At 38.0% G+C, this 23947-nt stretch overlaps 1 protein-coding gene across 1 annotated transcript in view; it reads right to left on the reverse strand.

Annotated features, from left to right (window-relative positions):
• The window catches only part of TRAPPC9 (trafficking protein particle complex subunit 9), a 418319-nt gene that overhangs the window by 358709 nt on the left and 35663 nt on the right, over positions 1-23947 (reverse strand). Inside the window, exons 11-14 of the mRNA XM_054385350.1 lie at positions 20797-20882; positions 5946-6072; positions 3777-3909; positions 1610-1773 (exon numbers count right to left, since the gene is read on the reverse strand). Coding sequence (XP_054241325.1) covers positions 1610-1773; positions 3777-3909; positions 5946-6072; positions 20797-20882 — 510 coding nt within the window. The remainder of the gene's footprint in view (positions 1-1609; positions 1774-3776; positions 3910-5945; positions 6073-20796; positions 20883-23947) is intronic.

Consider the following 23947-nt stretch of genomic DNA (forward strand, 5'->3'; position numbering starts at 1 on the left):
GAGTTCACTTCACTGCTCTGAGACAATGCAAGAAAATGAAGATTCCGCTCGACAGGACCTTTGATAACTTCATCTAAAGGTTTGCTTTCAAAAGAAGGTTAAGACAATTTGCAGAGGTCCCTGCCCATGTAGACTTCTACAATTCTATGACTCTGAGGGCATGGTTCTCAAACCGTTAGAACAAAAATCATTTGGTGCCTCAGAAGTCACTTTCATTTGTTTTTACAAAATGGTGATTTATGTGTGGCATTTTTCTGAGCATGCATATTTATGACCTTCTCATCAGAAAATGTCCTTGTTCTGATAAAAACAATTATTATCACGCTTAATAATATCTAAGAGACTGTTAAATACACAAAGAAGCTTTACTGTAAAAATTTTCTATAGAGAAAGAAAACGAAGAATAAAGGAAAACTAGACATAGCTGAGTATATTAACTCTTCTCCACTGTTTTTAACGTAAGTTGTAACTGAGAGATGAGAAGCAAAATAATCTTTACCTGCAATAGAAATACCTTATTTTACAGCAGGTTTTCTTCTGTCAGTGCCAGAGTATTAAAATGCAATGTGGTACTTGGTTTCAATTTTTTATTTTTCAGCAGAGTATCCTCGTCTCAGCAACGTGAGAATAGGAATTGCCAATCATCTAAGAATAGATTTTCTCTGAGATTTGCTACCAAGAATAATTTTAAATGCTGAAAAGTATGACTTGTTATTTCAGTAATTTCAAGACGCTCTTACTGTGCTAGGTGCTGTATGTGTGTAATGGAAGGACCAAATGCAGCAGGCATATTAAATGGTGAAGTTGGTGTAAGTGAATATATTAAATGGTGGGATATATGGGCCTCTGAAACAGATATTAATCAGATTGTAGTACACTATGCAGTTAATTGCTTCAGGATTTTTAAAAATGGAGTCTTGTCAACTAAGAGATGACTGCTCTTCTGCTAATACCATTTTCGTAACAATGCCTCAGAGGACAAACCAAAAACGATAAAACGCATTGCAAAACAAATGCAAGCTTCACCTGACTACTTTTTAATACTAATATGTACAGAGTATTTTAAGAGAATAAGTGAAAGCAGTTCTACTATATTTCTTCCACACTTTCAATCATCCTTTTAATTCATAATAGCTTATTTTATTTATTGCCTTGGTTTTTAAACTCTTACTGCTCACTGAGTGAGAAGTAGGCTTATTTCCTCCCACTCCTTTAAGCAGGACTACCTTATCTCCTAACGATAATTTATTTAACTAATCAGAGTATTTAGACATAAGGAGAAAATAATTTAGACCCAAGATTCTTGTGTTTTACTAATTATTGGCTCAGGGTTTTTTTACTTTTTTTGTAAGTAATACTAAAATGAAATCTAGATTTCCTAAGGCAGGTGACCCTTTGGAACACAGATGGTTCAACAATTTCTTTCATTTTCTTTCTGTATTCACTCAGATTCTCTTTTATTTCTATACTATAGAGTAAAATCAAACTAAATTATTCCAATTCTGTTACAGGCATTATATTTATTCTAAACTGATCTATAACACAACTAGTCTCCCTTTTGTCAGAGGAAATGTGATCATTGTTTCTAAATATACATCAGCATACACACCCTTAGTGTTGACTATTTTCGATGTGACCTCCAGTGTCTCCAGTGGTTCTGTTCCAATGTTTTCTAGCTTAATGATAAGCTGTTGGGTCTCTCCATTGTAAAGCTGGACAGACACATTACTGGAGATTTCATCCCCTGAAGAAGGCTGAAGTGTGTGAGCAGACCTACAAAATGCAACACAGAAACAAAACATTGTGATAAAAATGTTAAAAGCCTGTCCAACTTACTATAGTCTATTAACTATTCTTTGAAGACTTTGAAACTACTACGGATGGTAGCTTTCATTTTCCATTCTCATTTTATAACCATTGAGGACAGATGTTAATATTTTATGCACAAGAAAAGTCAGATTTCAAACACTATAAAATATGTATTGTTAACTGTGAAAGAGTTTTAAAAATTGCTGCAAAAACCTTAAAAAAAGGTAAAGGTGGGGGGGAAGGGGAAATCAGAACAGATCATTATAATGAGCAAACTTTTAAAAAGTGGTATCTGACCTACCAAGTGTTTGAACACTAGGGCTGAGTAACAATGAGCATTAAGAGCTGAGTGTAAAAAAATAACAGTAATAAAAAACAAAATGGAGGAGAACAAGAAGTTGAGCACTACACAGGAAAAATCAGGGTGAGAGTCTTCTGCAAGACCCTGAAGTTCATACTGTGCTCTGATCAGCCCGTGAGAATAAAGTCAACTGGTACAAGAAATCTCAGGAGATATGAAACCTTTGTCCTCACAAATGAACTCCTTAGAACTCTTTAGAATGAGGCAAGGAGGATTGCAGAACAAGACAGATGGGCAGCAGTTCTGTTTCTGACTATTGTTCATGCTAATGAAAAGTAGTCAGAAGGGCAAAAGCAACTGAGATTAATAAATCTGCTGATAAACTCAAGTTCAGTAATTTCTTTTGGTAGGTATTTCTGCCATCCTTCCTTTCTACCCTATCCTTCCTTGGCACAAGATAAACAGCATTCACAAGCAATAGCAAATTTTAGTCTTTCAGAATGCATCTAAGACAAGAAGTACTGAAAACACACCATTTTCATAATTTAAAATTTACTGTCATGTACATTGTCATCACAGCCCTCTGAAGTTTGGGCATTTGGAGTGACAAAGAAGAAGGAATTTTATTTCTCACCTCACTTAGACAAAAGCATCAAAGAACTGTATACTAGCCAATCAAAGAAATGGTACTTCCAATGACTGTATTACTGTGCATTGGAAGCCTGAGCCCAAACTAATTCAGCTTACACAGCCTTTTCTGTTAAAAACCATCTCAGTTCTTCTTTAAGGACTATAAAGTCATTATCTGTGGCCTCACCTTGCATGACTAGGGGAAGTGATTGTCCTCCTGTACTACACACTAGTGATCACACACCTCAGATACGGGGTTCAGTTTTGGGCTAGGAGGACATTGAGGTGCTAGAGGATGTCCAAAGAAGGACAAAAAAGCTGGTGAAGGGTCTAGAGAACAAGTCTTCTGAGGAGCAGCTGAGAGAACTGGGTTGCTTAGCCTGGAGAAAGGGAGACTTAGGGGGCACCTTCCAGCTCTCCACAACTCCCTGAAAGGTGGGTGTAGCTAGGTGGGGGTCAGTCTCTTCTTCCAAGTAACAAGTAACAGAACAAGAGAAATTGGTCACATTTTTCATTAAGAAAAAAAAAAACAAAAAACCACACACAAAAATGCACACACACACACAAAAAAATCACAGAAGTAGTTACCCATGAAGATACATAGATCATGCCCTGAGCAACTTGATCTAACATTTAACTCTTACCACTTGTCAAAGACAGCCCTGCTTTGAATAAAATCCTGGACTAGATGATCTCCAGAGTTGCCATTTCCAAACTACACTACTCCATGGACTGCCTTTTCAAGATGTTATGAACATCTTTAAAGGATGCAGTCTTTTAAAAATATTACTTTAATAATGAATAACTGTTACACTTCCTCAGTTGTTTAAATCAAATAATATTTTCTATGAAATTCCAAGGTTTCAAGCAGTAAAAACACCTTAAATTCATGTTCTAAAGTAATTAGCACAAATAGAGTTTATGTTCTGTTTTACTAAATCACACATTATATTCACATATGAAGGAGGTTTTATTCAGCATGTGACTAACACTTAAATATGACCAAACAAAATAATCATTTCATTCAGTTTCTTACCTTGGAAGGGAAGTACTGATCTGCAGCCTTGGCAAAGCTGGAATCACTTCAACAGCGCAGCCATTGGTCTTCACTCCCGGAAGATTGTCCAGAAGGCAATCACTGAAGACTCCAAAAACTGAAGTATGGTAACCTGATTTTTAGGAGAAAATGCTAGCATGTTATGACTTTTTCTGTTTTTTGAAAGATGTAGAAGTACTAAGTCTGTAAGTCAGATCTTGCCAACTTTTCTGCTACCCGAACTACCATCTTCTGTACCGGAAAATCTTCTCAGGACACAGAACACACAGTCTGTTTTCAAACCCTCTAAATTAAATGAGTTACTCAAACATGTCCAGAGAGGAGCAATGAAGCTGGTGAAGGATCTGGAGCAGCTGAGGGAACTGGGGTTGCTGGGTGTGGAGAGGGAGAGGCTGAGGGGAGACCTGTTTGCTCTCTGCAGCTATGTAAAAGGAGGTGGTAATGAGGTGGCAGTCAGTCTCCTCTCCCAAGTAATTAGATAGATAGAGGATAGAACGAGAGGAAGTAGCTTCAGATTGTGCCAGAGGAGGTTTAGGTGGACGATAGGAAAAATTTCTTTACTGAATGAGTGGTCAGGCATTGAAATAGGCTGTCCAGGGAGGTGGTAGAGTCACCATCCCTCGAGGTGTTCAAGAAAGTGCAGACAGGGCACTTCAGAACATGGTGTAATGGCCATGGCGGTGTTAGGACTGGATGGTAGAACTTGGTGATCTTAGAGGTCTTTTCCAACCAAAACAATTCTACAGTTCCATGATTCATAACTACGTGGTAACGTACATGTACACCCTTCTATCTGTGACATGCAAAATAAAACAAAGTAAGCGAGCCCATGATTTCTGCCACACATTACAGTAAGTTTTGCAGAATCCTTTACAAGACCATCACAAGTCATAGTACAGAGACCACCACTTGATACTACATCACCCAATCCATTGGTGCACACCAAACTTGTTACTCTGTAACATATCTTAACATAGTTCCTCAAAAAAACATTTACAGGAATTGTCTTAACTTTATCCAGAAGGGAAAAAAGGATCCTAAAGGAAACAGGGGGAAAGAAGGTGTATAGGCATATGTGCACACACACCCTGCCGTAAAAAAAGACTACAGCTTATCTTCCCAAAGTTCAATTTAGCAGGAAAGTAGCTCTGCACCAGTTCCTTACCAGACAATTTATACAAGCTATATCTGAAGGAAAATTTTATACATGGACACACAAACATCCGCTGAGTACAGAAATTGCCTCCTCTACTGGCAATATATTTTTAGTTTATGAAACTAAAAGTAGATAACTATAGCACAAATGTTCTGAATGCTTTGATGCTACTCTGTAGTTACTGAAATAGATTTGGGGTGAGGGGAAAGGGTAACAAATTAGGAATCACTGTATGAGCAGATAGAGAAGCACTCAAGAAAAACTCATTAAGAAGAGAAATCTCTTCAAGCTTAAAGCCATCTTCTCTTGGTGTTTGGCTCTACCAAAACAGGTCTTTTCCTGTAACTGCCTTCCAGGAACATGCACCTAAAACTGCATATTGGTAAAATGATATGGTCCTGTTTGTTGAATTTATCATCTTCACATACACGTCCTTTTCTACAAGTTTCATCTGCTCCTCCTCTACAAAAGCTCTTTAATTCTCCTTATATACTACACGCACAATTTTATTTAGGCTTATTAATGAAATGATATCTCAGCTGCAACAGACTACACACATCGGTGAAATTGTTTCTACAGCAGCAATCTGCAAAAATTTCAGTAATCTTACATGAAGACAACTAATTAAGCAAATTGAACTGCAAGATTATCTTCTGCATTCTCATGAAAAAGTTCAAGTAATTCTCCTCAGAAGCTTTCCAAATGAAAGCATTAATAAAAGGAAGTTTGAACTCATTATCCTTTTCTTCTCATACATGAGATATTGTAAATATGTGTTCAGTACTGCTGTTACAACCAAACAATTTTTCAGGCTATGCGTTTTGTGAAGTCTAGTATAGAAAACAGATTTCTTGTTTTCTTTTGTTTTTCTTTTACTTACTGAGAATTCAGTGTTGCAAATATATACATCACACACAAAATGATGCAATCCACAGAGATATAAAACATGTGGTGCTTCTGCTAGGAAAAAAATGACTTGAGGCATCCCTTACCATTGACAGTGATCTGTCCAGTAGTTTGAGGAACACCAACAAGTGTTACTGGATAGAGACCAGATTCTGCAGGTAGAGAAAGAGCCGCAGGAAGAGATTCGAATTCTACTCCTGTTGTCAAGAGACCCTGAAAAAGTCGTATTACATAGATAAATCCATTTATGTTATACACTTACATTTTTATGACGTATACTTGTATTTTAATCTCTTGCATTATGTCATAAAAACTGTTCCATTTTGTTCCAATTTGCTCATAGCAGTTATTTTGGGTTTTAAGTTCCAGTGACTGAAGCACACATCTAGAATTACAGCAATATATGTACTGAATAACAATACACGTTTCAGGATCTGAAGTGGGAACAATTTGGGGGAAAAAAAAAGATTAAAAACTTATACCCAAGCACAGTAAAAAGAATGAGTGATATAATCTGCATGATGACGTTTAGTAGCTACACTTAACTGTATGTGTGACCTTACTAATATATTTACTTATATTTTGCATAGCGGAAATCAAACATCCATAGCAGCTCTTACTTAGCTTTAATTAAAGTTCCTGGGCAGAAAATATTTATCTATGGGTAGGGGAAAATAAGTATCAGTATTTGCAGATAATAGAGAAAAATTTAGCTTTACTATCCAACCTAAATATTTCAATGTGTTGGAATGAGACATTTATTTTGCTAAAATAACCCTCTATCAAGACTAGACGCCTGCAGTTAGATTGTACAACCTGCTCTCTTAGTGCCAGGGAATTGCTGGGCGTCCTAAATTTAAAACATGAGGCAAAATAAAAAATTAAGAGAGAAAAATATTATTTAATAAACTTTTAAATACAACATTACTGTCCTTAGTTCACTGGAATTTTTTTAAGCTTGGTTAATGAATTTAAGATGCTCAAGCACAGAATGTGTTGCTACAAAAAGAAATTTATTGTATTTTTAAGTCGACTGCTGCTTTTTTATACACCTTTATTTATTTACTTACACTAATAAATATGCCATCCAAATATCTCTATCAGTTAATGCCAAAACAACTGGTTTAAACCTCAGCTTCATGAGGATTCTTCACAGGAACTCAAAACTCCATGAAAGAGGTACATACTATTTTTGTACAGAAATAAAAAAATCTCATAATCTGAGCCCACAGAAAACCAAAAAGAGAGAGAAGACTCAACCAGGAGTTCAAGAAACATCAACATTACCTGCACAGTACCAGAATACCACCTTTGCTTCACTCTGAAAACATCTATGACTGCCTAGTTTTTAATTCAATTGGGTTTGAATGGTATACCTCTAATGCTCATTTCAGCTGCAAAAGTCAGACTAGCCCTCCTATGCTTCTAATTCTCAACTAGAAATTAGGAAAATTGATATTCAGATAACAAGTACTTAAAGAAACGCAAATGGCACCACTGGAATTACCCAGTCAACGACTGAAGTGTGACCTGGTCATGCACATTAAGTCTTTAATGGTCTGTTTTGCATTGGGATTAACCAGCAGCAAGTCTTCTTCAATAAATTCCTAGACATTAACCATAATCTACCCAATAATGGTCAGAAATTGAATTAAAAGCAATTGTTAAGAATTCCTTCCCTCCTCAAAAGGCAATGCACCTTCTAAAATATTAAAAAACTATCTTTTATGTATTGCTTCATTACAACTAAATAAATGCTTTGTACCAAAGATTTTTAACAGTGAAGTCCTAAACACATCACAGTCTTAAGAAAGCAAAATGAACGAGTTTGTCAGGTTCTTGATTTCTTTCCTACTGAACATCTGAAGTCATCAAGACTACAATACATTCCAAATCTATGAAACCCTGTGTTACAGCAATTACTTCTTTGCAGACTTGACCCTGTTGAAACAACATCTAATTCTGTCTGAGCTGCTCACAGGGTGAACATTCACACTTTAATATGGACTTAGCCTCAGTCTTCATCATAATTATTCTGCTTTTGCTTTGGCTGAAGCAAATCTTAGAATACAGACAAAAGCTGACTCCATATATGCTCCAAAACTTCCGTTTAAAACAGGTACAAAAGTCTCTTTAAGGTTAAGTCACAAAAGCACTAAAATATCACTTGACTGTGGGAAACTGTGGCAGGTCTGCAGATTCCTTGCCTGGGAAAGAAGAACTTAACCTTGGGCAGATTACTGTGTATCAATAAAGATATGGAAGGTCCCAGAGATGCAGGTGGTTTGCAAGGACGAAGAATGCCTGGGAAACTGCGATAAGAAGGCTTGAATCCTCCCATGTGTAACATAAATAGCTATGACCGTAGTGATATGGCAATAACCAATAAGAATATTAAGAACAACCTGTTAACCAATTAGAAGCAGTCACAATAGCATAGAAAACATATAAATGTGTGTTGTTAATAATAACAGAAGCTCTACACTGTTGATGACTACAAGTGTGTACATGTCGCTCTGTCCGCCACAACAGCGACATCTGGTGACCCCTGACATGATTTGGACAGGCCCTTGGTGATTGCAGCGGTGGCGGAGCGTGGTGAAGCTTGAGAGCAGAGGGGAATCTGCTTGGTTCAGACATTAACTTAGACATCTATTAAGGTGAGCCACCAGGAACATAATGGGACAGAATTTAACAAAAGAAGAGGACCTGGAAACGCTACTCAAGTGTAGAGGTGTAAAAGTAGTGACTATGATTTAAGAAGGCTGCTTTTATGGGGTAAGCAGCTAAGGGTTTGAGCCCTCCTGCAACAGTACCTTTAGTATTGCTGCATGGCAGAAGCTGGGTAGTCATTTATGGGATGCCATAACAAAAGGAGATAAAGAAGTTGTAGATAGGGCTACTACCTGGCGAATACTTAATGAAACGCTAAAAGACACCAAGCGAGAGCAAGATAAAAAGGAGGAACTGAAAAAAGTGGTAAAAGAAAAAGGAATTGAGTGTGGGAGAGATCACTAAAGCAGTTGAGGACATGCTTGCACCCTCTGTCCCCTGCTGCACCCAACTGCTCCGTCAGCGGCGGAGGAAGAGGGCACTGGTGAGCAGAAAGATCCCTCTCCTAATGAGCAGCTTAAGATCCCTATGAAGTGGAAAAGTCCCCAAGACTTTGCTCAGTTGCCACTGGTCTATCAATCTCCAAACGATCAGTTGAAGGAGCACTTGACAAAGGAGGAGTGTAATGAGCCTAGTGATCCACAGACACAGCAGCAGTTTCCTCCATTGCTGATTGACAGTGGAGAATGAGAAGGGAGCTCTGGCCCGGAAAGTGTGGTCACAAAAGACTATGGGAGGAGGGGGATGTTGACCTCCCAGTGCATCTGCTTCATGGACTTTGCCCCCCTGTGATGTAACAGTAACCCCTCAATCACCAGCGAGATTTTGGCAACAGGTTCGTCGGAAGGCTGCCACACAGGGGGATTGGGACTTAGTGGAAAGGCTGGAAGTGCCACATACGATCACCATTCCAGCACAGACGTGTTCCCTCGTGAGTGTTCCTGATGACTCCAGTGAGCCTGAACCCATGGCTTTTCCTGTGGAAAAAGTGGCTCCAGGGACTAGTCAGCAGGATAACCATCAAGTTTTGGGCTGGAAAGTTGTGGAGGACTTGCAGTCCACAGTGGCAAAGTACGGTGTGAATTCCAGTGAGACAATGCAGCTTTCGCATGTTATAGATACTGATTTGTTGTGTCCATTTGATATCAACCACATTGCACAAGTGATTTTTCAGCCTGTTCAGTTCTCAGTATTAGAATCTAATTGGAAGAAATTAGCTGAGATGGCTGCATTAGCCAGCTCCCTAGATGCCTTGCATGTTAAGGAACAGAAATGTTTTGGATCTGGAAATATGGGATACAAAAAAAATCAGAAAAAGCAGCAGTTACCAGGCCTTGATCCTTTAAAGAAAGGTCACTCAGTTTTTTTCTTCGCCAAGAAACAACTGAAAAAGCATGCAATCAGAATCTTCATTTGAAACTTGAAAATCTGCACATTTCTGAAGACAACAGCTTGTGAACAATGGGGGGGGGGGGGGGGGGGAAACAACAAAAAAAAGAGTGCCTTCTCTACTGCCACTTGCCCCACCACCCCTACCCCCTTCTTTCTCCCACTCCGTTGTTTGCAGCCGTTTATGGTCCGCAGAAACCTGAGTTCTGATTTTTAAAGTAAGAGTGTTAAGTTTTGTTAAGAAAGGTATCTCACCGTTTTGTGAATGCGAACTTGATATATATATTGCTTTTACCATTATTTCTGATTGTAAGGGATTTGGGAAATTTATTATTTTAGTGCTTGCAATCGTCGTGTTTTCACAATAAGCATAATGATTAGTAAGTACTTGTATGACAAATATGGTATTTGTAATAAGGTATGTTAAGTGCTATAGATAATAATGATTGCTTATAAGTCTTTAGTGATTATGTTGAAGTATGTTCCCTAATCAATAAGCATAATACCATGTAAGTGCCACTGGGTAACGGAATAAGCGGTTTAAGAGTTCATAGTTTAAGGAGTTTTTTTCCCCTCCTTCTGGTTCAAATCCCTTTTTTTTTTTTGAGTGCGCTGGCAATTTCAAAGAGAGCTCTATATATATGGCAAAAAAGTTCTCATTTTGAAAAACGCTCTTTATATAATATACCATCTTCTTTTTTTGTTGTTTTCCTGCACATTACTTTGATGGTTTAATTGTCATGTAGTTCTGTAAGTTTTTAGGACTTTTTGGTATTAGCATGACTCAGGATTTTATTTTAGGAACGTTGTAGAATGCTGTTTTGGTTTTTGTATTCACAAAGGTTTTAAGATAAGGATTACAAGAATATGAAAAATGACAATTTTTTTTTTCTTTTCAACACAGAGGTTTACCCTAGGGAAAAGTAAAGGCTAGGAAAGGGGGATTCATCTTTTCCACCTACAGGTTTTCCTGATGCCAGCATGGCAGAGCCCACCCATGACATGATCTGCAAAGATCGGTTCTGCAAACATCTCAGCAGAAGACAGCGCAAGCCTCAAAGGATGGGACAAACAGCAGTTCCTGACAATCTGAAACTGACAATCAGCTGACCACCGAGACTGATCACAGTGCCAGTCCTGTTTAACTGAGATCAGAAGCATTAATCTGAAGCTGATCGCACCAGTGTCCCCCAAGGAATCCTCTCATTTGGGACTGAATGTCTCAATGCCTTAATGTCATGTAATTAGGGAATATGTTCACATGGATTTATACCTTAACTCACCAGAATGTTGAACAATGGTTACTCAAGAAAGACTTTTTGGGATTTTAAAGTTATTGTGGACTGAAATCCAAAGATGACACCACCCTTGCTACGTTCTACATACTAAGAGCCACACGACCCTTCCTGGGTTTTTGGTGGAGAGGAATACAAATGCAGATGCACTTGTCTCGGGTGTAGCAATGGGGCCTACTCCAGACCTTAAACAACAAGCCATAGCTTCCCATCAATTTTTTCATCAAGGTTACCGTGTCCTGAAGCGTCAGTTTCATTTGTCCAGTACTAAAGCCTGTGCTAGTGTTGTCGCATGCCCTGACTGCCAGGGCCAGCATATCCCTCATTACTATGGGACCAACCCTAGAGGTTTGTGAGCCCTCCAAGTCTGGCAAGCAGATGTTATTCATATTGCTGAATTTGGCAGGTTAAAATTTGTTCATGTAACTATCAATACATTTTGCTCTGTCATCATTGCTACTGCTTATACAGGAGAAACTGCTAAAGATGGCATTTGCCACTGGCAGCAAGCCTTTTCCATTGCTGGAGTACCACATCAGATAAAAACAGACAATGGCCCAGCCTACCTATCGGGTAAGGTTAATTCGTTCTTGCAGTTGTGGGGTGTCACTCATGTTACCAGTATTCTCTATTCCCCCACTGGTCAAGCCATCGTTGAACGTGCGCATGGCACAGTGAAACACCTTTTGCAAAAAACAAAGAGGGAGAATGGGGGGGGGGGGGGGGATTCTCCAGAGGCCTGGTTAAACAAAGCTATGTATGTTTAAAATTGTTTGCAGCTCTCTGATGATTCCCAGGAAGCCCCAATGATACATCATTTCAATAATTTGACCACCACCAGTGCCATCAGGTGTCAAAGTTTGGGATCTAGAAACAGGTCAATGGTCTGATCCCTGTGAATTAAAAACCTGGGGTAGAGGATATGCTTGTGTCTCAACAAGTTTTTGGACCACGCTGGGTCCCAGTGAGATGGGTTCGGACGGTGCCTTCATCATCCTTTGGATGCTGACTGCAGCAGCGGCCTTGCAGATCCCAAAGCAGCCACAGCAAAAGGCTTGGGTCACGCTTGCCAAGGCCCCAGGACAAGACACGCTGTGCCTCACCGTATCAACACCCACCAATCCCTTCAGCACCTGCCCAGTGGGCATACCGGTGAATGGGGGGAAGGATATCACTGAGAAAACAGACCCACTGAACTTGAAAAGATCATTTTACATGCGCTTCTTGATACACTTCAATAAGACACACAGGGGACTTAAAAGGTTTCATGGTTTTGAGTGGGAAGGATTTGAAAAGACAAATTTCACATTAGAATATACAGCCAAGGGTTGAAACAATTGGACTCAGTGTCTTCCTTTAGCTGAATTAGAACCTCAAGAGATTAGTATGTTAGGATTGGTAAAAATGAATTTCTGTGTTGTATTTAATTTTACATCAGACAGAGCCACAAATATCCAGGACGTTACTCAAACAGGGAGGGGACACAGAAATTACACTGCATGGTGCAAGCGGACTGAATTCATAGAAGTGAAGAGGCATTCTCATCCTCATCATCTGCCTGCAGGTGTTTTCCTTATTTGTGGAGATAGAGCCTGGCCAGCTCTGCCCTCATCAATCAGGGGAGGACCTTGAAGTCTCGGTCGTTTAACCATGCTGACACCGAACGTTTCTATGATCTTTGATGACCTTAGGAAAAGGCAAAAGCGTAACAGTCATGCTTTTGAAGCAGGTTGTGATGACAAGGTAGAGTTTTGGAGAATAGAGAAGCACATCGTAACAACTATATTTTCTGGAATTGGAACGGCACATGCTTTAGCAAGCCTGAATAAATTGGGGTGTTGGTTGGCAAAACAGAATAATGCCTCCTCCCTGGCTCTGAATGAACTCCTGTTGGATGTGAATTCTGTCCGACGTGCTACTTTGCAAAATAGAGCAACGATAGATTTTTTTGTTGATAGCACATGGGCATGGGTGTGAAGACTTTGAAGGGATGTTTTGTATGAACCTGTCAGATCATTCAGTATCTATACATAAACGAATTCAGGAATTGGAGCAGGGGATAACGCATTTGCAAGTAGATAATGAGGGATGGCTTGAAGGATTGTTCAAGGGATGGAGAATTACAGGATGGCTCTTCTCAGTCATCAAGGGTTGTTGATTTTGGTGATTATGATGGTAGTGCTGTTAATGTTGCCTTGTCTGGCTAGCCTACTGCAAAGGGCCCTGCAGCGGGCAACCAATGCAGCATTTTCAGCACAGTTACAGAAAGGGGCAATTGTGGGAAGCTGTGGCGGGTCTGCAGATTCCTTGCCTGGGAAAGAAGAACTTAACCTTGGGCAGATTACTGTGTATCAATAAAGATATGGAAGGTCCCGGAGATGCAGGTGGTTTGCAAGGACAAAGAGTGCCTGGGAAACTGTAATAGAAGGCTGGAATCCTCCCATGTGTAACAAATAGCTATGGCCATAGTGATATGGCAATAACCAATAAGAATATTAACAACAACCTGTTAACCAATTAGAAGTAGCCACGATAGCATAGAAAACATATAAATGGGTGTTGTTAATATTAATAAAGGCTCTACTCTGTTGATGACTACAAGTGCATACGTGTCACTCTGTCCACCACAACAGAAACACTTGACCAAATTCTAAATAAACTCAGGTTACTCAGGATTCATCGCAACTAAGTACTTTCATCCAAGGATTTAATGTCTTAAAGAAATTAATGACAAAAAAAAAAACAACCCTCCTTGTTTGTTATTAGCTATAGCAAAATTAAATAAGCAGAGCCAAGAGGGATCCCTAAGTACTACCAAACCCATCTCCCGACTTGGAAGCATAGACAACTCCACATTAATCATTCCCAGCATGTTTATCTAGAGAGTTTTGGCAATTCCATCAGTGGCAGTGTCCAAGAGGGGATCAGGGACCTTAATGCAGTGGTTGAAACAGAAAGCCTTTCCAGATCAAACCTCCTCCTAATGCTACACAGAACTTACCTTGTAAGAATTGATAGTATCATCATTTTTCCACTCCTAGCTAAGTCCCCAGATGAGCCAGTACATCAAGCTAAGAAACTGCAGTGCACTGCAAAATTGTCAGGTCACTTTTCTGAGTTGAGAGAAAATCCTCATTAAGACATGGTCCTAATTAGCCCAATTTTCCTTGGGGGAAGGGAAAGAAGGAAGCAATGTGTAAATACAGCTTTCTCCTATGTTCTTCCTCTTCTACTTCACATTTTTATCAAGCTGATGTCAGGGCATACACACAGACATTAATCTCTCATCTTGCAGTAAAACCACTCTCTTGCTTGACTATAATACTATAATTGACTATAATACAGTTGTTGGACCTAATTCATACTTTGTATGAATTATTCATACTTTGCATGAATTAGTCCTTATCCCAGCAATTAGACATCCTCCACTATCAAGCTGGTTTAAAGGGGTGCATGGGAAGACATTGCCCTGAAAGACTTTCAGGATCCAGTGAAGGAAAAATTGACCTGAAGGGGACCATAAACCAGCATAGCCTCAATAAATGTTTCTAAAGTAGCCATGCATGCATATATACAGGCTGCCTCATGACCCCAAAAGTTGCCTGTCAAAACCTCACCACCCAGCTAGAGTTTTGATCTGTGACACCTATAAGCTCCCTCCTTGGAGAGAATTGAACCAAGTGACTCTGGAGAAGCCAAAGATCATAACCATGGAGAGGAAAAAAACTGGGAAATTAATTGAGAAATATTAAATAAATCAATGGTAGTATTTTCAAAAGGTAATGGTCGAGTTTCAAGAAAAGCACTAATCACAACCCAGCTGTCAGAGAAAGCATATTCCTTGCCAAAGGATTCACACTGAGTATGTTATACAGCAGATGAAATCCAGACAAGAACCTAGAGTAATAGACAAAAAGGCACATGATGACATCTGGAGTACAATCACACAAAATATGCATGTGCTTATGGACAAGATGGAAGAATTACTATTAAGAGATACTGCTCATATTAAACAGTATTATTTCATAACAGTAGAGAGAAAAAATCCTCTATAACATGTACACTGTTCCCTAACCCCTGAAATTATATCAAACTGACACCCTTGGATAATGTTGATCACAAACACATCATGTTGATTTCAGAAAACTGCTTAAGTAAAGTAAGTCCTCAGCAAACTGTATTTTTCTTATAGTGCATTAAAAATGCATTCTCAGTCTAAGTCTTTAACAACTAAGCCCAGGAAAACAAAAGCTTCTCTAAAGAACAAATGCAATGCAAACATCAAAACACCTTCATTAAGCACATACTATGCCTAGACTAGAAATTAAAAAGTCTCAAGTGTATTACCACACATTTCTCTCACTGAGAGAGTTTTACTATTCAGTAACACTTCATGCTTTTAAAAGTAAAGATCAGCATAAAAGTTTAAAAGTTAAGAAAGCATGAAAACTCCTTGAAATGGAAACAAAAAATCCAATATAAACCTCAGCGAGGCTTCAGAGTTACAGAAATATACTGAAATCAGGATACTTACCCTCAAAACCTAACCCACACAAGTAAGTTTTAAAAGACAATGACATATCCACAACGTTTGAAAGACATTTTCAGTATCACTATTTGCTGGAGAGCAGAATTGAGCAATATTTGCCCAACATTGCCCTCTGGTGCCTATGAGCTTTTCAGATTAAGTACTGCTACATCCTTTACCTAAACACATCAGACACCCTGAAAAAAAGGGAAGTAACTGTTAAATTTCTTTTCCCAAGATTCTTAATTTCAAGTAATAATATTTAATAATCATTGCTCTTTGTGATCTTATAGGAAACCTTTACCCTGATAGAAGGTTTCCTCCAGGGAATAGAAGAATCACACACAAAACCCCCCATAATTTTACATTTCTTTGTATTCTTCTAAAGCAATGTAAATGTCTTAGAGTACATATATGCGTGCAGTTATCACACCATGTCTTTCAATCACTTCAAACCTCAATTTAGTTCTAGAGAAAGAGAACAACTTGTACATAAATGGCAGCATTTGGGGATGCTGTTAAAACAACATGAATATGTAACTGCTTTTTATAGGCTTCACTTACCAATCCTGAAATGCAATCACTCTTTGTTTAAAGCATCGCCACCTTCAAAGTTAGTTTTCATGCTGAACGTACACTACATAATGTTAAATACTTTACAAAAAAGTTAAGTGTTTATTCAAAAGGAAATTTTCCCCACTATTTCTAACACTGTTCCATGTCTTCATAAGTCATCTGGATGATGGGATCAAGTGTACCCTGATGAATTTTGCTGATGATGCCAAACTGAGTGGGAAGATGGATGCTTAGAAAGGGAGAACCACTCTACAGGATGACCTGGATAGGCTGACAGCATGTGCTAACAAGAACCTGATGAAGTTCAACAAGGACAAGTGTAAGGTTTTGCACTTGGGAAAGCATAATCCAGGAGTGCAGCACAGGCTGGGATCTACTTGTCTGGAGAGAGCTCTGCAGAAAGGGACCTTGGAGTCCTGGTGGACAACAAGGTCTATATGAGCGAACAGTGTGCTGCCTCATATGCATTTTATTTTAATAGTAGATATCACTAGACTGTAACATGATTTACCACTTTAAACATTTGTCCCAAGATACAAAATGAACCCATAAGAATTTTTTTTAATTTTTTTTCCTGAAGGTTAAGTTTTTTCTGAGCAGAAAAAAAGGCTTGGCAACTGAGAAAGACACAGGCTATGATTCACATATCTGAATAACTCTATAGAGAAATCAATATTCTTGGGAGAAAAAAAGTGAAGTGGTATTTCCAGCTGAACATCACATCTCCTGTTAACTTGGGCTTCATCACCAGGATAGCAAAAATTGCAGTCAAAGCTAGTTAGGCTCATTTTTGTCTCTCTCTCTCTCACTCCATTGATTTAAGGTACATGCTAAATTCTGTCAAACACTTCTTCTGACCATCCCTATGATCTCTCCAACTTCACTTAATTGATTATAATACAGATGTTGGACCTAATTACTTCCATATTCCATGGCTACCCATTTTAATTTGTCATTCTACAAACCCTATTGCACCTCTCACTGGATCAGATTTCTAACTATATGGGCAACAGAAAAACACAAAATAGAAAGGGATAGAAATGCAATGCAAAAATGGGACATGCATGAAGAATGGCTATTTAAATAGAGCCCCAAATCATGAATATGCATAACAGGGAATAAGCAGCAAGAACAAAGATGGGCATTGAGCTTTGAGAACAATAAACTAAAATAACAATCAAGTTTTCAGAGAGTACAGGGCTTGTCATCTGAGCAACACTGATCAAAGTCTTGTCTCCACAGTCTCATGTCAAGTCTAAAAATTCATTTTCTTTTACTTAAGTATACATCAATTAAAGCACATGTACTTAGCATGAATACTTCAAAGAATGAACAAAGCTAGAGAAGCCTTTCAATCAGGAACCGCTCTCCTTAACTTCTGCTCAATACTAAGTTGTGCCCCAACACAACTTTCAGACATAACAAATAAGAAGACACATTTTAAAAAGCATGGTGATAGAAGTTCAGATCAATACTTTCAGCATTCATTTAACATGAAAAAAGTAAGCCAACAGACCAAATCATGAACTGAAAGAGAAGGGAAAGAGGAAATTACAAAAAAGGGTATGACTATAGATTTTGGGACAGTTACATGTTGATGAAACGTGAACCACCAACAGGGTAAAGAACAAAGGAAATCAAGCAATGGAGAACTCAAAGAACTGCCAGTCATTGGAAGAGACCTTGAACATACTGCAAAGGTAAGGCGCTGAGTCAGATGGAAGAACAAAGTTGTGGTACAAAAGTTGAAACTGCAACTAAATGACAGAAAAGGATACACTCGTTGTGACAGTAATTCTATGAGACTAAATAATATGAAAGAATGTGATAGACGATAGGAGGTAAGACAACAAGGGGGCATGAAGATTGCAGGCATGAGTACATCTTAATAATAAAACATTTTAAAATATTAACCAATGCTTTGAATTATTAAAATAAAAACAAAAGAGTACTCTTGTGATAAAGTAATAACTATTTCCACATTCTAGAAAGCTCACAGATGAGACTGGAAAATCATAACAATTCAGGCTCGAAGGAAATGCTAGAGGTCCTCTTGCCCAGCCTACTGCTCCAAACAGGGGCAACTTTGATGATGGCTTAGGTTTTTCACTTTCCTCTAGACTCAATTTCTTAAAATTTCTAGGGATGGAGATTCCATGTTCTCTCTGGGCAACCAGTTCCAGAGTATGATCACCCTCATGATTCAGTAAAAGGGATTTTTTTTTTTTTAATCAGGAAAGTTTTCCTTTGCTGCAATGTGTTCACTGAGCACTTCTGGGAAAACTGGCTGCATTTTCACTGCATCTTCCCTTTTCAGCACTGAGGAAAGCAATAGGAATTGCCTCAGTATTATTCTGTCAACTGAACAGACGCAGCTTTTTGAACCTGTTCTGATCTGTCATATGCTCCAGGCTGCCAATCACCTTGGCAATACTGATGGACTCAAACCAGTATGTCAATATTTCGATTGTATGGGGAACTCAAAACTGGCCTTGGTTCTAAGGACATTTTCTCTCAAATGCTAAATTGAGAGGAATAATTACTTTTCTCAACTTGCTGGCTACAGCCTTGCTACCATAAACAAATCAAGCAAAATCAACTAATTTCTACCAATGAGATGACATTAGCATGCAGCAGAATTTCTCAAAGCACTCTATTTATGGAGCACTGACTGAAGAATTACATTAACCACTTCAATTATTTGTACCTAGCTTGCATGCCTGCTTCCTCTTGTGCTTATCAATGAAACTGAAATTCAGTATTAATTCAAAGATAGGACTTGATCATGCTAACAGTAGCTCAAAGTATTCACACTACTACAATTAATTTGCTCAGGGAATGGATGGAGTGCACCTCTGTGCAAATAACTGTATTATGAGTTCTTAAGTGTACATAAGTGCTCCTAAGAAATTTCCTCATTAAGAAATTATCCAAACAGTTTTTAAATATATAATTACATCACTATTTACACAATAAATTAAACTATAAATCGAAATGCTCTCAAATAAATTAATTTTCTAATAATTCCTAACAATTTGAAATATTTCTGTGAGGGACAGAGAAATGCTGCTGAAGAAACCAGGCTGTTAGTTTCTAAGAACTAATTTTCTTATGCTACAAACACATTCTTTGGGCCGGTTCATTTCCCATGCAAAAACACTTTATTATATGTGGTATATTATCAGTAAGTTAGGTCAAATTGTTTGACTTGCCACTGCAGTAATGATACTATACTAACTTAGGCACATTTAGGAATAGTAATCCTCATAGAATGCATCTATTGTGTAAACTAAGAATTATTAGCTGTGTAAACAGTAAGAAGTTGTGATTGTGGCTTGAAAAAGATGACATTAAGAGCAAACTCCCTCGTCAGTCTGTCTCGTCAACCATATCAGACAGCCTAAGAGCATGTGCAAAGAAGTTCAGCTAAGGCCATAGAAAGGAAGAGTATGGACACCCTAAACGACCATTAGGGACACCCCCCTTCCCCATATATAATGAGCATGGCTGCAGGAGACTAGATTATGGAACAAATTTCATGAACTAATGTAAATATAGTAACCACTTCTTAGAAAAATGATGATTCTGTATGAGATGCAAGCATATATTGTCTGAATTTTACTGGATTTTGTACACTTAGGTGGAGAGATTCCCTATGTGTCTGGCATCAAAATAAAGAAATGCCTGCTTCCTAATACTCATTGGTCTTTGTGAATTTTCTTGCTGTATTCAGTAACAGTAGACCTATCAATATTAAACCAACCAAAAATCCTGGGCAAATAAATATGTATTGATTCACTTAACCTAACAGAACAATGGACATTAAGAGACCAGATTTACTTTTTAAAGCAATATTAAATGTAAAAACATTTACCGTAAAACACCAACACGGTAATAGAGGACTTTCAACCTTTATATTATTTTTTTTTCTTAAATCCTGTTAGTTGGCATAAAGAAACTTGGTTTCAGTATAACAAGCAGTCAGGTGAAGTAGTAAAGGGCTTGGTCTTGATCTTCCTAACTTTAGTTGCCTTTTTTTTTCCCCCCTCCTTCCTGTTCATTTGACCGCACAGTGTTTTCAAGTAACATGTATCAGCTTCTCAGAACTATTTTGATTTCTTGGAGTTTTAAAACCCAGTCAAAATGGGAAAATCCCAAAACTAGGATCCACACCGAATTTTCAATTACAGTAGCAACCACACACTAACGATTAGGTTTTGGAATATAATTACTGCTTGAAAACCAGTGTATGTAAATTATGCAGGATGAGTTCTAGTCATTGCAGGAAGGTAATAATTGATTTCTGGGTCAGTAACTATGAAGCATTGAAACACCCTGAGTGTCAGAGATCTTCATTTCGATACCTCGTCAAAATAAACAGGAGAAAACTGACAGCACTGTGCTGATAAACTGAGGTTATACTGGGTTAAACCCTATTTGGTTTATAGAAAACCGTATTTGAAAATCCAAATAGGATTTTTTTAATTATTATTTTTATTCAGAAAAATAATAGGGGAGATTTGAAAAGATACCTACCATGTTTTCTACTCGGAGTTCAAAAGGCATAGGGTTGTACACCATCAGCTGAACTTCACACACATCTCCCTGGACCCACTGGAAGTCTACACAAAATAATTATAGAATTAACGCAGGAATTACCTAATGATAGTGGTATTAAAAACTAGCATTGGCTGGGCTGTCATTATATATTCTCTTTATGTTCTCTCTCTGTATAATCTTCACAACCCCAAGTCCTATTCAAGTGCACTGTGGGACACAAGCTGTAAGTGCCAGGCAAAGAAATGGGTTAAAGGACCAGCAGTATTCATTAATATAGAAACAGTGCTCCAAAGCCCAAATACTTCACAGGCAAAATTAACTGGAGCATAGTTCACAAAAGTACTTAAACACACTCTTAACATTAAGCACTTAAAGGTTTACATTATTGGAAATGTACAAAGTACACATTGCCTTGGATACTTAAGCCTGAGGAAGCAACCAGATAAACAAACACAAGAGCAAGAAGGACATTAAAAATAATGGAAACAAGTCTTCATTTACACACAACTGATAATACAGAGTAAATAAATACTCCAAATTAGGAAGGAAACAACTGCTGATCACCTTGGTTTCTAATTTTCTTGGGAAAACAGTAAGTAGCACAGGAGATACTGTTGGAGGGGAAATGACAGTAGGATCTATAGGCACCGGGTTTTTTGAGGTTCACAAAATGCACACTTAAGCAGTAACAAATCAAGTAACTTGTGAAAATACTAGAAGGAAAAAAAAAACCCGAACAAAACCAGGTCAGGTGATATGATGTACTTCGGGTTTATAGCTCACTACAAGAGAGAGAGGTTCAATTTTTAGACACTTCACCCTGCCAGGTTTAAAATTTTGGCGGGTTCTAATCTAAAGATGCAAGAAGTTTATGCAAGTGAGGTCAGCATCAGATACACCAGTTCTTAGAAACTGTTAAATCAGGAAAGATTGTTTTCTATCTTGTCAGCACACAGGATCATGTCTACCTTCCAAATTTCTCAGTTAACCGCATGCACCTCACATTTACACTTAAAAGTGAATGTGGCAAGATGCTCCACACAAGCTGAGGATCTGCAGTCCAAATACACAAAAGGTTGGTTAACTGTATCTGTTAAATAATCATGACTATAAGCTAATCTATAACATATATGGATCAACTTTTACTAGTTTACTCAATAATTTTAAAATATATTAATAATGCTTTTTATTAGGAAGTGTCCCACTAATTAATATTAAGACTGCAATTCACAGCTGAAACCATCTGTACTCTTAATTGTACATTCACAATTATCTGCTATCTGATTACATTTCACAAGCAATATTAGAGAAGCTCGAGGGAGATGCACTTAAGGCAAATGTGTATCTCCAGTTAGCGTTAGTGAAAATTAAAAACATACATTCACAGATATTAACAGGCTCTACTGTTACAAAACCTGGACAGCCAAACTCGTGATTAGAGCAAAATGTTCAAAACCACAATTGTGTGAGATGTTATGTAATTTTTATTTGCTTTCCTGTCCACAATGTCTTGTGCATTCTGCAGCCTCCAAAAGAATCAGTTGGTCCTCTGAAGATGTATTGTGCAGTGCTCCAAAGGTAAGTAAAGAATATGGGGTACCTAAGCGATTTTTTTCTCTGTCTTGCCAGTCAGAAAGAGGGATGCAGGCAGCAGTCAATGCATCATGCAGATCAACACACAGCTTTACAGCTGGTGTCACTAGGGCTTTGCAGTTTTTTATCACGGGAAGTCCTTCCATAAATACATCCTATTGGGGAATGAGAAGATCAAATCATCCAGAAAAGGAAGCAGATTTTTCCCTAGCAGATAGAGTGACCTGCCAGTCTTGCTTGAGACTAAGGTATTTGAGGTAGTGTCCAAGGCTCTAACAAGGGCAAGGTCCTGCACCTGAGATGGTGTAACCAAAGAGAGTCACATGGCAAAGACAAGGGGTAATGGGGGTACAAGCTGCTACTGGGAAGATTTGGACTGGATAATGCAAAATAATTTAACCAGAACATGGCTTACATATCTCCATGTAAGAAAAACAGTTCCTCTGTTATTGTAGTTGTTTCTAATCAAATACATGTCATTAAAATATTCTCATTAGTTGCAAAATTTCTTACATTTCCCAGCCTCTTTCAAACAAAGTATCTGATTTGATTTTGTATATTCTGTTGTTTGCAAAACTTTGAATGAAACATTAGAGGCTTTTAAAAGTGAATACACTCTCTATGTACTTCAAAAGACAAATGCTTAACAGGATCACAAGCAGTTCAAACATCTCCTTAGGCTAAACAAAAGCCTAAAAGGAGAAACTGCCTTGCATAATATAGTACTCCTATGGTACACAGAGCACATAAGCATATTCAAAATGAAATGTTTGGAGAAAAAAAAAGCAGGTTCCTTTTGTAACCATCAAGGAACAAGAATTCTGTATGATATCACTGATGAACAAGATTAGCAATAAGATATTAAGGTATTAATTACATTTGAAAAACATGACAAGGTATACCTAAGACATTAAGTGACCTTTTTTTAATCAAATTAATAGAAGGAATAATCTATTTCACAAAGATATTTCCTAAATAAGAAAGCATTTTAAGATGTTCCCATATCTCTTTTTTTTTTCCAAATTTCCTTAATTCTCATTCACCCTTTTTTTAATTTCTTATCCTTCATCTTTTGAACAAATCAAAATAGTACTACAGCGAAGTAGCACTAAGCTATGTCCATTCAAACTGCCAGATTCATACCTCTGCGTATCTCCTAAATCCTCATGTTTCCATTATTCATTGAAAATACACAGCAGCAGCAGCAAACATGTTAGAAAACGTGTATGTCTTTCTCAAGGTGAGGGATATCATCTTAGTCATAAACAGAGGGCCACAGCATAGGCAGCTTAAGTCCAACATCTACCCTGGTAGACTGGAAAAAGCCTACAGCCCCACATGTTAAAATGAAGATTCCTGACTGCCAGCTCTGTAAGCCAGGCACAATGCAGACGAACAAACCGATTGGTTGGTACACTGCTGAAACAAATTGATTTTAAAAGCAGATTAAAAAGGACTGTTAGAAAGTTAAAAAAAGACAAAAAAAAAAAAAAAAAAAAAGAGTCCCAGAGAAAAATGCAGTACTACAATACAA

Source organism: Indicator indicator, chromosome 12, assembly GCF_027791375.1.
Source record: "Indicator indicator isolate 239-I01 chromosome 12, UM_Iind_1.1, whole genome shotgun sequence".
Lineage (NCBI taxonomy): Eukaryota > Metazoa > Chordata > Aves > Piciformes > Indicatoridae > Indicator > Indicator indicator.